Genomic DNA, 14,405 nt, shown 5'->3' on the forward strand with positions numbered 1-14,405 from the left:
CGTCCTGTGCATGTGAATTCAGCAAAACCTGAATTCTGGGATTTCCTAAACTATGAATACTTGAATTTTCTAACTTGTTATTTTCTATTAGCTTTGAGGATGCCATATTCATATACTATGACCCCACTGCTTGTTTTAATATGAATGGTCATCCTATCATGCAGCACCTACTGAGACCCTGCGGTGTCTCATACTGATCATAAATTAAAGGGGCAGGCATTAGTGTACATATGCAGTTAGCACTGTTAACTGTATGTTTTAGTTAAAACCAACTTCTTTTCATACTTACAGAAATGCTTAGCGTTCAATCCAGCCAAGAGAATGTCTGCTTACGTTGCCCTCTCTCACCCGTATTTCCATGATCTGGAGAAATGCAAGGAGAATCTGGACTCTCACATGTCATCCAGCCAAAACTCCAGTGAGGTGAATGCATCTTAATGCTGACTGAAGATGAACCGTAAATGAACAAGACGTGTAGCTGACAAGGCCACTGTCCCATACAAACCACATAGCTGTTCTAGCGAAGATCCTTATTTGGAGGTTTTATGCACTTATCTTTTATTTTGGGATTGTGATGTGCTTATCCAAGGAATTCAATCTAGTTTACTTTCATCAGAGCAACACAAAGGCCAGGGCTTTGACCTGCTCCCATTGCAGCTTTATGTTTGTTTTGTTCTTGTTTTGTTTATCTACCTGGGAGAACTCCAGACAAAGAGAAGCTGCTGACCGGTTTTGCTGCCATTTTATCCTTTTAATATTGAATGCTGCCAGTGTGGAGTAGGATGATCAAGTCACTGCCAAAACATGATGCAATCTCTCTCTCTCTAGCTGCTGAAGCATGATTTGGTACTTTTTTTAATTATTATTATTATTATTATTATGATTATTATTGTGATGATGATGATGTGATCTTTTACAGTGATACTTAAAGAATGGCATTGAAATATCAGATCTCTGCAACCTGCAGTTAGCTGATACACGCATTAATACATCCAGCTACTGTTCTTTTATAGCATATATGCAGGTGCTTCCCCACTTGTAAACTTGGATGGATTATTTTATCATTTCATTGCTCTATAAAAATAACAATGATGATGGTGATCATAATAAATGTCTCAAAATTTAGGTTTTTTCATACACAAACGAGTTATTATCTAGCTACGTTTATATGCATGTTGCAACAAACAAGTGTTTTAAAAAACTTCTAGAGTCCTTTTCTTAAAGACTCTTTCAGTTTGTGCTGAAATCCAGACACATTTTAGCCCATCATCTAACCCATCATTTCCCCACTGGAAACAGCTGCAAGCATATTTTCTTTATCTCATTCCAATTTTTCTGATATGCAGCTTGAAAGACATGAGCAGAGCCAATGCAAATCAATACAGATTTTCACCTTCATCCTGTTTTATTATCAACCAAAAAGGAAAATAGAAAAAATACTTCCAGTTCAGAAGCAGAGAATCCTATACCTGTAATAAGCACAGATACATATTTGTGCTGAATTGTATGCTGTATACTGCGCTGCCTTACCTGAAACACCCCCTGCCCCTCCATGCATCACAAATGCATGAACATTACTGTCTCAAAATCCCTCAGACGTCATTTATTAAGCAGATTTGTTTTCTATGCAGAAATGCATGAGCTTCTCTCCTAAACCACCATGTGGGTATACGGGCACATGCTTCTTCACTAGGGTTAATGTGCCGTTATTGAATGTCAAAATAATTAACCAATTCACACACCTTTATAGCACAGTTATTTTAAATATTAGATTAAAATTTTATATTTAGTATTTTTACCTTAACTAAAATATATTTTCAGTATTTTTAAAAGAAGCTTTTATTTTTTTAATACTGTACTTGGAAAAAAAAAGAAATATTTTTAATCCATAAAAGCTGTTCCCTAGCATGACTTTAATGCATTTACCTGGATATGACTTGGGGGAAAGTATTGGTCCAACGAGTTAGGCCTTACCATAAAACCATAAATATACACTATTGCAGTATAGCTGATGATAAGTGAGGCAGCTAGCTTTGTTTGCTCCTGTGATAGTCCCTTAGGCTTCTCTCTTCCTCGTCTCTATTTCATGTTGTCTAGCTTGTGAGCCAGCAGTATATGCTCATTCCCAGCATGCTTGGCAGAAGCAGGGCCTTAGCAATGAGTTGAGCAATGTAATTTTTCCAGCTGTGGCATGGGAACTTGTAGCCGTCTCCCTGGCAGGCTTCTCAGTCCTGTGATAGACTGGCTGTTGTGGCAAACTTCACTGTTAGCTCTGTTTCAGGTATCTGCACTGTCTGGGACATGGTCCATTGCTAGGATAGCGAGTGGATCTTATCTGTCTCTTGGATAAAGCTTTTTGTTACTGTTAGACACATAAGTATGCAACGTATGGTTAAATTAGGTCTGTTTCAAATAAGCCAGATTTTCAAAGGACCACTTGCATGCATGCATGCAGTGGCCTGCGCTTTTCTTCATGCCCAGAGTGATGCCTATGCAAAACCAACCAGCATGAACAGGCAAGCTGCAAATTAGACCTGGCAAGAGCATGCACGAGGCATCTGCAGATACAGAGATACTACAGATGCATAACACAAGAATTTTGAAAGCTCTATGGGCGGCAAGCTGAAGGCCAGGGAGAAGTCACGGCAGCTAAGCCTCCAATCTTGGCCTTGCCTGTGTTCCTACATCCAAAGGGAACTGTGAACCCATTGCACCAGTGTTGCCCCAGCCCTATTCCTCCATGGGTCAGTGGACCCGAGTGTGAGTAGGCTTTAACATTCATAGAAGAGGATGGGCCAGAATGAAGGGTTTTTTGCTAACCTTTTTTAAACACTAATTAGAACAATAAACAGCGCCAAAATTCAGGAGGATCTTGTTAACAGTAACAATGAAAAAAAATTTCTATGCAGGTCAGCACTTTTTAAAAATTTCACATTTTACCTAGTGATGAGCTATCATACATACTTCACCAGGGCATTCGGCTGGTGTGGCTTTCCAGTAGCTGTCAGGGAACTCTCCCAGAGCTCTCCAACAATTAAGATAGGGTGAAAATGTAGGGGAGGAGAAGGTATTTTCAAATTAGACTGAAAACTCTCAGCTAGAAATGTGCGTCATGTTAGAAGAGCTCGTTGTATTAAGCTTAGTGAAGGAAAGGCTAGAAGGTAATATGATTGCTGAATGTAGGACATTATTAGGGTAGAAGAAAAAGGGAGTCAAGGGAACACTTTCAGCTAAAGGCTAGTGTTGGCCCAAAATCTAATGAGAATATACAAATCACGTGTTAACTACTGGAGCAGTGTTTCCCAATCAACAGTATCAAAGGAAGAGCTCAGAAAGCGACAGAGAAAAGAAGGGGCTGGCTTACAGAATCAGAAGCAGAGCTTCTGCAGCGTGGTGCTGTATGTTGTCTAATACAGGATCAGGTTATAAATGGGGGTATTCAGAAGAACAGCTTGAGGAGGACTGTTTAGTCGTCACATTCTGAAACATCCTTCCAGTGGGAATGGCAGGAACAAAAAAAGAAATCTAAGTTCTGTCTTAACAGGGTTAGGGAAATTATTTATCTAATGGGATCCTTGTGGTGACAAGGGCCTAGATTCAAAGGACCAATGACTTTTCAAATTACCTCCTTTTCAAAATCTCTTTAGGAAGAAATTCCATTTGACACGCTATAGGCTTTCTCTTATTCCAGTCTTCTCTGCCAAACCGTGGGGCTTCACTTACACTACTAAACTGAGAAAGCCTGTTTTCTGGCTGGGCAAAGTGCTGGCGCTGGCTAAAATCGTGCCAGGAATCATGCAGATAATTAGACAGTACAGACAACTGTGGGACTGTGCTCGAGCCCATGCCCTTGCTCTTTTTATTTCACTGGTCTAGCGCGAGTATTTCAGTGCCTTTACTCATTACTGCCGTATGCGTAGGATGTAGGAATTGTATATGTGAAAAAGAAAGTGCTCCTTCACACGCATGTTCCAGACTGTAATGAAAACTCTTCACAGACCCTTTAAATAAGACTCCAGAGCGCAATTCTTCTTAGCAATAACTATGCATGTATGTGTTCTACAGGAGCAGTTCAACAGCAGCTGAAAACCTCTGAATAACAAAAAATATATTAAAAATAAATGTAGCTATTCAGCTCCTAGAGCACCCACAACCAGGCACTGTGCTCTTCTCAGCAGAGAACACGGTGTTCTAAGTAATGGAAGGAGCAAATTCTGTCTCCCACCAACCTTTTTTTTATCACCACTACGTAATTCTGCAGGAAAAACAGACCCAATAGCCAAGGAGAAAAATCAGCCAAGCCAGCTAGTGAAGTGCTAATTGCTGAATCATAGCAATCCATTTGGAGCAGTCCTTTTTTCTCTTCATCCTGTCTCCACACTCACTCTAGCTCTCCAGTTCTTCTTCTTAAGCTCCCTCATGGAAACAGGTTTCAGTGATGCTCACAGGTGCTATTTCAAACAAGATTCTTCCAGATTTTCAATAGCTACACAGTGTAGGTGCCCCCTACATCCCTATTACCGAGTGTTGCTTCTTGTAGTCTGGCAGCCCAGAACCAATGATTAAAAAATAATTTCTTTGTGCACCTCATTCCTTAGCCTTAGTTTTGCATACACCTATGTTGCCTTCTGTGTGCCAAGTAAAATTCTAAAAATAGCCTCCAGGGGTTTTTTTCAGCCTATTACTCCACAATGGCAAATGTTAGAGTACCTTTCACTGTTGTTCCTGTCCTAAAACACACCAAAAAAATGAGGATTGCATGTTTGCAAAATACTGAAATTTGGTGCTATGTGTATAGAGCCTTTCACATCAAAGGAAGCAGTAGGCTGTAGCATTTGAGCATGTTCTGCATGGGAGATGGTATCCAGCATCGTAACTCTTATGTGGTTTTTACACTCATAAGAAGAAAATACCATGCCATACTACTTTTTACAGGTTCACTCACTGACTTTGAGGAGCATGTTTTATTATACATGTGATTCTCTCTGCTGTTAGGTATTAAGCTAACTTTAATGTGGAAAATAAAGAGAAAACATGCTGGTTTGGTCTTTTAGCCAACAAACTTGGAGCACTTCTCTGACTCACAACTGAAAACACATCAGTTGTCAAATATGTATATGAATCATAAACCACATAGTTTAGTTTAAAGACCACGTAAATTAACTATGTTAATGTATAAGATGCAGTTGAATAATGAGGAAGTTTATTCTAAGAACTCTGTTTTACAGAACCACTTCTCTAGTATTTTTCATATGCAATAGTTTCAGGAATAGATTGATTTTTATCTACAATGTGAATTAGAAGATACTAGGCTATTAGAGTGATTTTATTGTGTGATGCTTGAAGCTTGAATTGCTCACACACTTAGGAACCTAACGTATTTATTTTATTGCTACAAAACTGCTTCTAAATATCAAGATCTTTTTTTATGTTAATAGGATTTCACACTCTCTTAATGTGTAAATTATTTTCTTGAAATTAGTATATTAGAAAAAAACATTTCTCCAGACTGCAGCAATGTAGGAAAATTCAAGAAATGTATTTTTACTTTCACAGAGAACAATAACATGTATACTGAAATCTTCAGTAACTGACTGTCAATAAGCTATCACTTTTGCTTCTTTTTCATTACCAAGTATTGCAGTATACAGATTGCTTAAAGGTTCAGAAACAGTGTCTAGAAAACTAAATGGGATTTTATGTGTTTAATCTTCCAGGTTTCATTTTCATATCTGGGGGTGGGGGTGGTGGATGGTCCAAGTACAGTTCAGGTGTGCAAAAACACAATTACAGAATTAACAGTCTAACCATCTGTACAATTCAAACAGGAGCTTTATTTTTGAGCTGTTTATTTTATTACATCCCTTTGTTTTGGAAATTGTTAGGTAGTGGCTGTAACATAATTCTGGTTTCTGGACCAGGCTAGAGCATCAAATGCCAATAATTTAGGTAAAGCAATAAGAAGCTTTCTTATCATTTTAAATAAACTAGGCCATTAAAAGAAGGAAGATATGGACATGTGAACTGACAAATATACTTTTACCAAGGGTTATTTCTTCCCTTTAGTTTGATGCTTAGCAAGTATTGCATACTGATATGCACTATATACACTATTGTGGTATATTAGAACCATAGAAAACACTTCGGCATAGTGTGCACAGATAATAGAAATGGCTCATTAGGTTCTTGTAGAACCCAGCTAAAAACCATTCTTTAGCTGTAACACTCAGAATTTTGAAACTGATATATTTTTCCATTTTAAAATGTTCCTGAAAATTTTTGTATACTTTTTTAATTCATACAGTGATAGGCACCCAAACAGAACTGAATCAAACAGACACTTCTCAAAAATGATTCTGCAAGGCCAAGTAGATACCATCAGTTCTCTATGTGTTCAGCGGAAGCTGAAATTACCCAGCACCATGCTTAAATGCTTTTAAAAGCAGAAAAGCCCAAGGCTGCTGTGAGTAAAGTTAGTGGAAATTTTGCTTTGACTTACATAAAGTCCTTTGAGAGCCTCTGCAATATTCTGATTTCCAGCCTTCATTGAAAGACTGTGCAAAACAGCTAAGATAAACCAAAACTCCCTAACCATATGGCATATTTTCCTTCAGATTAAATGTTTTATCTGTGTTAGAATATATTAGTGGGCTTCTTCCAGCCCAACGTCAGTGAGAGATTCTGCTATGGATATTTTGATACTGGGTGATTGTGGTAGAGTAGGGTTGTTTTTTTTTTCAAAAAAGATCAGACAAACGCTATTGCCTTCTTTTTAAAACAACAAACTCTAAGGAACTATTGGGAAAATACTGTTGGGATAAGTGAAAAGGAGGGTATTTATAACATGAAAAAATGTAAATACAAACAATGTGTGTTAAAAGTGCATTGAAACAGATACTTTTTCACTGACCTTGCAAAGTTCACAGGGTTTTATGGAAGAAAAGCACCCAAGTATGAACTTACTCTAACTGCCATTTTAATGTTCATTTGCACTAAAGCAACCTATACTGTTTGGCTAAAAAGAGGAGGGAAAACAGGTGATGTTTAACTTGTGATTTACTTTAGTGATGTCTACATGGATACGCTGGAAAGCTGTCAAGCTAGCTGTCCATTTTTGAGCAAACTAAATTTGCATCTGCATTATTTAGCTTTCCGTATTTGCACCTTAAACCCATCCACATGCCAGAAAAAAACACATTTTCTAATATTTAAATGGATACTTGCTCCCATTGACATGCTCACTTTAAACCCAGCCAAAGAGCACTGTCTCTGCCACTGAATGGAAAATGAATTTTCATACTGTCAGGTTCCTTCATGCCATTACTTCTGCAGAGTTTGTAATCAACTTTCTACAATATGCAGCCTTTATGTTTCATATGTATGTCATGTTGTGCAAATCCTCAGCCTTTTCTTGAATGTTAGGATCAATTTTGAGGAGCTAGGTGAGGGGGGAAAGTTGTGAAGTGCTGAAAAGACAGGGAAAATGGGCAGAGATTTGGAGAGTGCAGGACAACTTTGGCAAGTGAATTTGAGTATGTGGAAAAGTTACGTATAAGTGTAGGGGGAAGACTTTTTTTCCACGTGTTTTGTTTTCTCTTGTCAGTTTCATAAGCATAAGATGATAAAGCAAGACTCTTGCATAGGATTTTAGTTCCAGATACTTATTATGCCAACTCAAGTCATGAGTTCCAGTGCAGTTTTTCAACATAGCAACAGCTCTATTTTTTAAATCAGATTTTGCAGAAGCTAGAAGTTTTTCTGTGTAGATACTTTAAAAAAGTCTTACAAGACAGCTTGAGAGCAATTAAGCTGGCCACACAGCCACTGCCTTTAGTTCATCTGCAGACATAGGAGAGTCACTAACAGCGTCCATTAGTGTGCCGTATCATCATGCATTGGGAGCTGACTCCTGCCACAAATGGAAAATCCTTTGGCAATCCAAAACAGCATGTTTTTGAGCACCTGGATTTTGATAAGATTATCCGCATGCAAGTTTTGCTGGATTTGTCCGGGTGGTTCACCATCTTACAGGAGCAAGTCTGAGACCCTAGCAAATCTGCCTGACACCCAGTATAATACTGCAGAAACCATCTGCCATGGAAAAAAAAAAGTCTGTTTGTAGGTTGTACAGCAGGAATGGAGCTTTCTGAGCTGCAGTGCCAATCTGAGAGCTACCATTAATTATTGTGATGCCACAATACACGCATATTCCAAAATTACAGAATATACGGCCTGTTTGCCATTTTGTTGTGTTTAGTCCACGTGTGTGGGTGGCTGGGTAAGTGTTGGCACAGAGCGGCTAATTTTGGTCCTTCCATTAGGCGTGAGCATCTAGGCTTGGCGCAGAGGCAAATTTCACAGTTCCAGGGATTGGAAGCCTCTAATTCTACACAGTAGTTCTCTGGCATTTGTTAAATACATACAGTGACAGATCACCCAGCCACTCAAGCTGTCCTTTCCTTATCCCAGATCATCCTACTGTGACACTGTGAAAGAAGCCCTGGGGAGTCCCCTCCTCAACAGTCCTTCAGCAGCCCGCTTCCTCCCACTGCAGTGACACTTAATTACCTGTCACTTGTATCTGACCCTGCTGATACTTCCACAGAGACTTAAGAAGCTGTGAGCAAAATTGCTACCTTGTGATTCTGCAGCCCCCCAAGTCTGCAGGCAGCCAGTGATTTATACTATAGTTTTTCCTTGCTTCTCATTAGGAACTGTAGAGTATGGCAAGGTGTGTGCTACTTTGACATTTTTTGGTTCAAGTGAAGAGATGAGCTAGAATAAATTACATTGAACATAATGTGTTTGATCAGCCAAAACAATTTTTGATTCAGAAGATTATTTACTAAGGATCAAAGATCCCTGGACAACTGTCTGCGATGTAGTACATGTTTACAAGAGCAGCCAGTGACGTTTCTGTTATGAAGGCAAACACAACTAGCAATGCCAGCCTCCTACTGCTTACCCCCTTCTCTTCCCCTTCCCCAAGACCACTATTCCCAGGGAGAGATTTCCTCCCAGCATGAGGCAGAGCAACCATATAACAATTCTTCCTTATATGAAAGTCCCCATTTCTCAAGACAACTTGGGCACATGTAGGCAATCAAGCTCATTCCTTTGCTTTTTGCTATGGCAGTTTTGAGTACAGGGCCCTGCCACAAGGACCTTAACCCCCAATATATTCTCCCAAGGAAAAGTCTTTCTAGAATCTAGAGGGGACAGTATGCTTACTGTTTCTATGACAGTTGACTGTTTTGCATTTTAAACAGCAGCGTTGTCAGAAGTGCCCTAAGAAAGCTCTCTGATGACTGAATTCTGGACATGCTGTGGGAAAAGACAAGATGTTTTATTCCAGGTGGATGATGATGTATCTCAATCATTCTTCATTGGTGATAGAAAAAAATCCCACACAGTTCAAAATATAGCCTGGGTCTGCAGAGTGCTAAGTAAATAAGAAGTGCTTCTCAATCTTTTTCCCAGCAAAACCCAAAATCCATCGTGATTTCTTGCAGGGACTTTATCTTGGAGTCCTTTGCAACAAAGGTGGCTGTAACTGTGTTGCAACTACAACAAAAAGTACATCAAAAACTGGATGCTGGCAAGAAGTTTGTGGATATAAGGCTGTGCAAGGTGACTTACATAAGCTCAGCAGGGATGCGCTCATCTGAAAGTTTTTGCCATGAACATTTTGAACTGAAGTTACCTATCATAACATGATAGAAGGACTGCAGTGTCGTGAAATTAAAAGGCTGAAGGGATTGCAAAGATGGATCCATCCTTTCCTTTTTCTCCTTAGGTGTCTAGCAACCAGTGGTTTTCCAGCTTCATTTTGTTTTGATTTGTTTGATTTCATCTCCACCACCACTGTTCACCTTCCTATTGTGCATAAGTTGAATAGAAAAGAATTAGTTTAGCAGCTCAAAACCAGAGCAGGCCAGCACTGTCTAAAATTTCTGATGGCTCTCTGGTGGTCAATATTAAGTGAACCAGTTGTCTCTGTTTAGATTCCAACAAATAGAATTCGATACCCATGACACCTTCCTTGCATTCAGCACTGTTAAATAACATTCTCCACAGTGTCCAAAACCTCTTTTCCTAGAGACTGAACTCCCCTCCTACAACCCACTTAGAGTCACAACAATGTAGGCAAAAGTCTACATTATGGCGGTGCTTTTCAGTAAGAAATGAGAGCTGGTTCCAATTGAAACAGTGCCTGAAAGAGTCTCGGGGATTCTTAGCCAGGCATCTTTCACAGGCAAGGCAGTCACTTCTGTTAAAGTGAGAAATACATTTTAAGATACTTAAGATAGAGAAAATATAAAGATGCCATTTATTTTTCTGCTAGAATCTATTTTCTACATAAAGCTGTATGATTTTGGCACTGAAACCAAGCCCACAGGCACCTGTTTATTCTTTCCTTTCAGTCTTTAATTTCTTTGTAAATTCTTTTCGGCATTCATATTAATGTATTTATGGTCCGTTTCATTCCAGTTCATTTACGTGGTCTATATCTGCCATTGAATCTCATATGGGTTTTATTTTTAATGTATTATTTAGCTGCATTGCTTTGAACAGCTTTAAAAGTATAATGTCTATGAATGCTCTAGTTAAAGAAAAATTACAGCCTCAAAATGATGTCTTAGAAGTTGAACTATACTTTGGAAATGGTGTTTATATTATAACTCTTGGAAGCATCACAGGGTGCTTTCATCTGTATGTCTTCTACTTTCTGTGTAACAGTGTGTATTTGTATTTCCTCACTAGCTTGATACTCTTCAGTCTGAAGGCCTCAGTATGCAAGCACATGAATACCGTACCTCACCTGAGCAGTCCCACAGAGCTGAGAGGGGTTACTCATGTGACTATAGTTGCTCACAAAGGTATTTGCAGAAAAAGGCTTTCCTTTAGTAATTGACTGTAGTTGTGAGGACACATGGTTAATAACAGCACCAGGACACCAGTAAATGGTGTCAGTGTTTATTGAAGATGTGGGCACATTTATCTGCAAGTTATTTGACATTAACCTAAATTATTGCTATTATAATTCAGTATATTATTTCTTACGAAAACACACTAGTCCTGTGAGAGGGTAGTTGCCAAAAAACGTGTCGAGTCTTGCTGCTTTATTGTTTATTTGCATTTAGTATACATTTTGGTTGTTGAAGTGAAGCTAGTTTCATAGAGAGGCAGAAAGCTAGATCAGTCAAAAAAAATTATAAGTAAGCTTCATACTGTACATTGAGTTTTGCAACTAGAGTAGTATGTGTGTTCAGATATAGTATTTTTTATGCTTTAGGGTATTTTTGTTTGTTTTAATATGTAAAGGAATAAGCAGATTACTTTGAAATGCTATTGTAGAGCTAATTTTACACATACTGGGGGAATGTTGTCTGAAAAATTAAAAATAGAAAACATTACATAGGCTGCCATTGGCTTGATATTGTTCATAGCAGTCCAGCAGGTATGTGTCGATTCCAGTTGCTGAAGCCAGGGGCCAAGTTTGTGTGGCATCTTGTAACTGAAGAAGGTTTTTTTCAATGATAAAGTTGCCCATCTGGGCTTTAAGTAAGATTGTTGGCTAAAGAAAAGCATAGAGGCAGCGAAATTCAGTATTTTTTTTGTGTGTGCATGGAAAATTGCATAAAATAGGATTGGGGTTTCAAAGTATTTTAAATCATTTAGCATAATTTACTCTTGTTGTAATTCCACCGACTACAGTTAAATTAAACCAAGAATTTGACCTTGTAAGTCTACAAATTTCAGTGTCAGGCAGCTCAGGTCTATATAAAGGTAGTTAAGCTTAGTAAATCAGCAAGAATACTATATAAATGGTAATGTGTGATAAAAATCTTAACTCTAGTTACATTATTTCTCTCAAAATTTCTATTCGTTACTTTGTTATACAAAAGTTCAGAAGTGCACTTCTTAGGGGCATTGGGATATGTGGAGAAAAGCATGATGCAGGTATAGTAATGTATCAGAAATAAGATTCAGTTCTTACTGCTCCAGACACTCCATGTGTGCCTATCTTACACGTCACAAATCCCACTGCAGTTAACAGAAGACATACGAAGTTAAGCCTGTTTGTAACTCTCACAGCATACTGGTTTCAGAATCTGCAAGATGAGATATGTTCTCAAAAGGCATTATTAAAACTTGTGTTTTCAGGTTTACAGAATACTATGAACAGCAAGGACAGCTTCTAAGACACATCCAGAGTAGCTTTGTTAATTGATACTACATCAGACCAATATCCATTGGCAAATCAAAATCCGTCTGGTACCTTTATTTCTCAGTATGGTTTTGCAAAATATAACACACAAAAAAATTTCAGAAGGTTAAAACAGCCTGTAATGCTGTTTGGGTTACTTTTTCTCTTTTTTCCCCCCTTTTTGTCATAAAATATCATGTGCTCTGGAGGTGTCTAGGATTTGATAATTCAAGGAAAACATGCAAAGCAGTGTCAAATATTTTTTTTGCATTCACCTTAGGGCATGAAAGCTGATGAAAATCAGCATAGTCCTGTTGACTTCTACAGCATTGTATCAGCTTATACCAGCAAAACAGCTGGCATGTCAAGTTTTATCATTTCAAGTCACTTTACCTACTTACGCAGTGGGATTTTATTTTGCAAGATGGAAAGTTACCTACGGTGCAGACTGTACTACCTAGATACCATTGAATCCTATTCACAGGACATGATTTCACTGTATCACTTCATACTTGAAAGTCATGATGTTCTTTTAATCAGGGTACAAACATGAAAAGGTGCATGTGTTACTGTTTCTTTTAAAGGTGCATCATTTTGTTTATTCTGTGTGCTTAATAGTTAACTATTCAGTGTTCTTCACATTCTTCGCATTCAGCATTAAAATCACCTATGTGTGAAATGCACTATCACCTACAGGGGTACAGAAAGATGTAATAGTGATTTCTTGAATTGTTACTCACATATAATGATTTACCTTTTAGTCATCAATGTGACATAAAGGGGCTACAACATGCAAACTGTGGTATATAAAAGCATTGCACCATCACTGTACATGAAATCTTGCAGCCTCTCTCCCCTTCTTGCACAGCTGCCGATTACCATATATGCATTGGAAAAAAGTATGTTTCTGCTGTACAGAAAGGCTGGGAAGTAATGCAAACAATTTGGAAACTCTAGAGCTCCCTTTGCAAGCTTTCAAAGCCCTTTGATCTAACTGCATGCCTGCTCTGTGTCCCAAATTTCACTCTACAGGGCTTTCTGCTTTAAGAACACCCTCAGCTGGGGCTACTTTACATTGACTGCATTGAAGTTCACCGGAGCATGCACCTTACCATATAACATATTCTTTAGCTTTTACAAGTTTGTAAAGATGGTTGACTGCAAAAAATAATCATGTGTCAATACAGAGAAATTAAATTAAGGCACACAGAAGGTTATCAATATTGTATTATATCAGAATTACAGTCCTTTGGAACTGAACGTTTTGCTGCTGGCAGTGCAAGAAAAGCAAAGATGTGTATTTATTGTTGGGTGCTGATGGTTCAGTATGAAAATCAATATAATAAAAATTTTCACGGTCTCAAGTTCTTTTTAGTCATTCCCAAATTATTGGAAAGTGAAAAGGCAAAATATTACTTTTGTATTTAAAACTGCTTTCCTGAGGTTTACTTCACCTTTCTAGCTATATTTTTTCTTTTATCTAAAAATGTAAAATAAATACAAATGCAGTAAGTATTGTATATTAAAGACAGAAAATTAGCAACATTGTTTTCTGGTTTTTCTGTTGGCAATTTTTTTTTTTCAACACCCTGGGTATTCTAGAAAATCAGTGAACATATGCATAACCAGACACAGAAACGTAAGCACATGCACACCCTTCCCAGCACCTTACCATATACCTTTATTTCTATAAAAATCTAACCTCATTTGTCCTGATTTCTCATTTCTGGACTACTTTATTGCTTACCATGGATGAATTGCATGTAAAAAAAAATAAATTTGAGTGATTACTTTTTCTTTCAAAGGCATGACATTGTTGCAATTGCTATGAATGCTATGTGGTTCAGCACTAGTTTGTCCTTGCTGAAATCTTCTTTGTTTTGGTTTAGGCAAGTTGTGCTTTCATTCTGCTGTAATGGCTCTCAGTCCTTCATGAAACACAGTATTTCCTCCAAATGTTCCTTGACCCAATTTTTGTGTGAGTATGCCTAGTATTTGTGTATTCCTAAAGATTCTGCTCCTTTCATCTTCCATCTTTGGAGAAGCTGAGCACACTTTATTGATGGACCATTCTTGGTTGGCTGTGACTAGTGACATTTCTGCGTATACAGAAATGGTAAAAGTGTGTGTTCCAAGTCACACAAAACAACACAGCATCAGACTCTAAAACCAGATGCATATTTTCTGTCTTTAC

The 14,405-nt window shown here is 38.1% G+C and overlaps 1 protein-coding gene across 5 annotated transcripts in view; it reads left to right on the plus strand.

Moving 5' to 3' along the window:
• Positions 1–13,756, plus strand: part of CDK6 (cyclin dependent kinase 6) — a 147,413-nt gene extending 133,657 nt beyond the window's left edge. For all 5 annotated transcript variants that reach the window (XM_055803479.1, XM_055803476.1, XM_055803477.1 and 2 more), the window contains exon 8: positions 292–13,756. In XM_055803479.1, coding sequence (XP_055659454.1) covers positions 292–438 — 147 coding nt within the window. In that variant the 3' untranslated portion in view covers positions 439–13,756. The remainder of the gene's footprint in view (positions 1–291) is intronic.
• The last annotated feature ends 649 nt before the right edge of the window (positions 13,757–14,405 follow it).

Source organism: Falco peregrinus, chromosome 5, assembly GCF_023634155.1.
Source record: "Falco peregrinus isolate bFalPer1 chromosome 5, bFalPer1.pri, whole genome shotgun sequence".
NCBI lineage: Eukaryota > Metazoa > Chordata > Aves > Falconiformes > Falconidae > Falco > Falco peregrinus.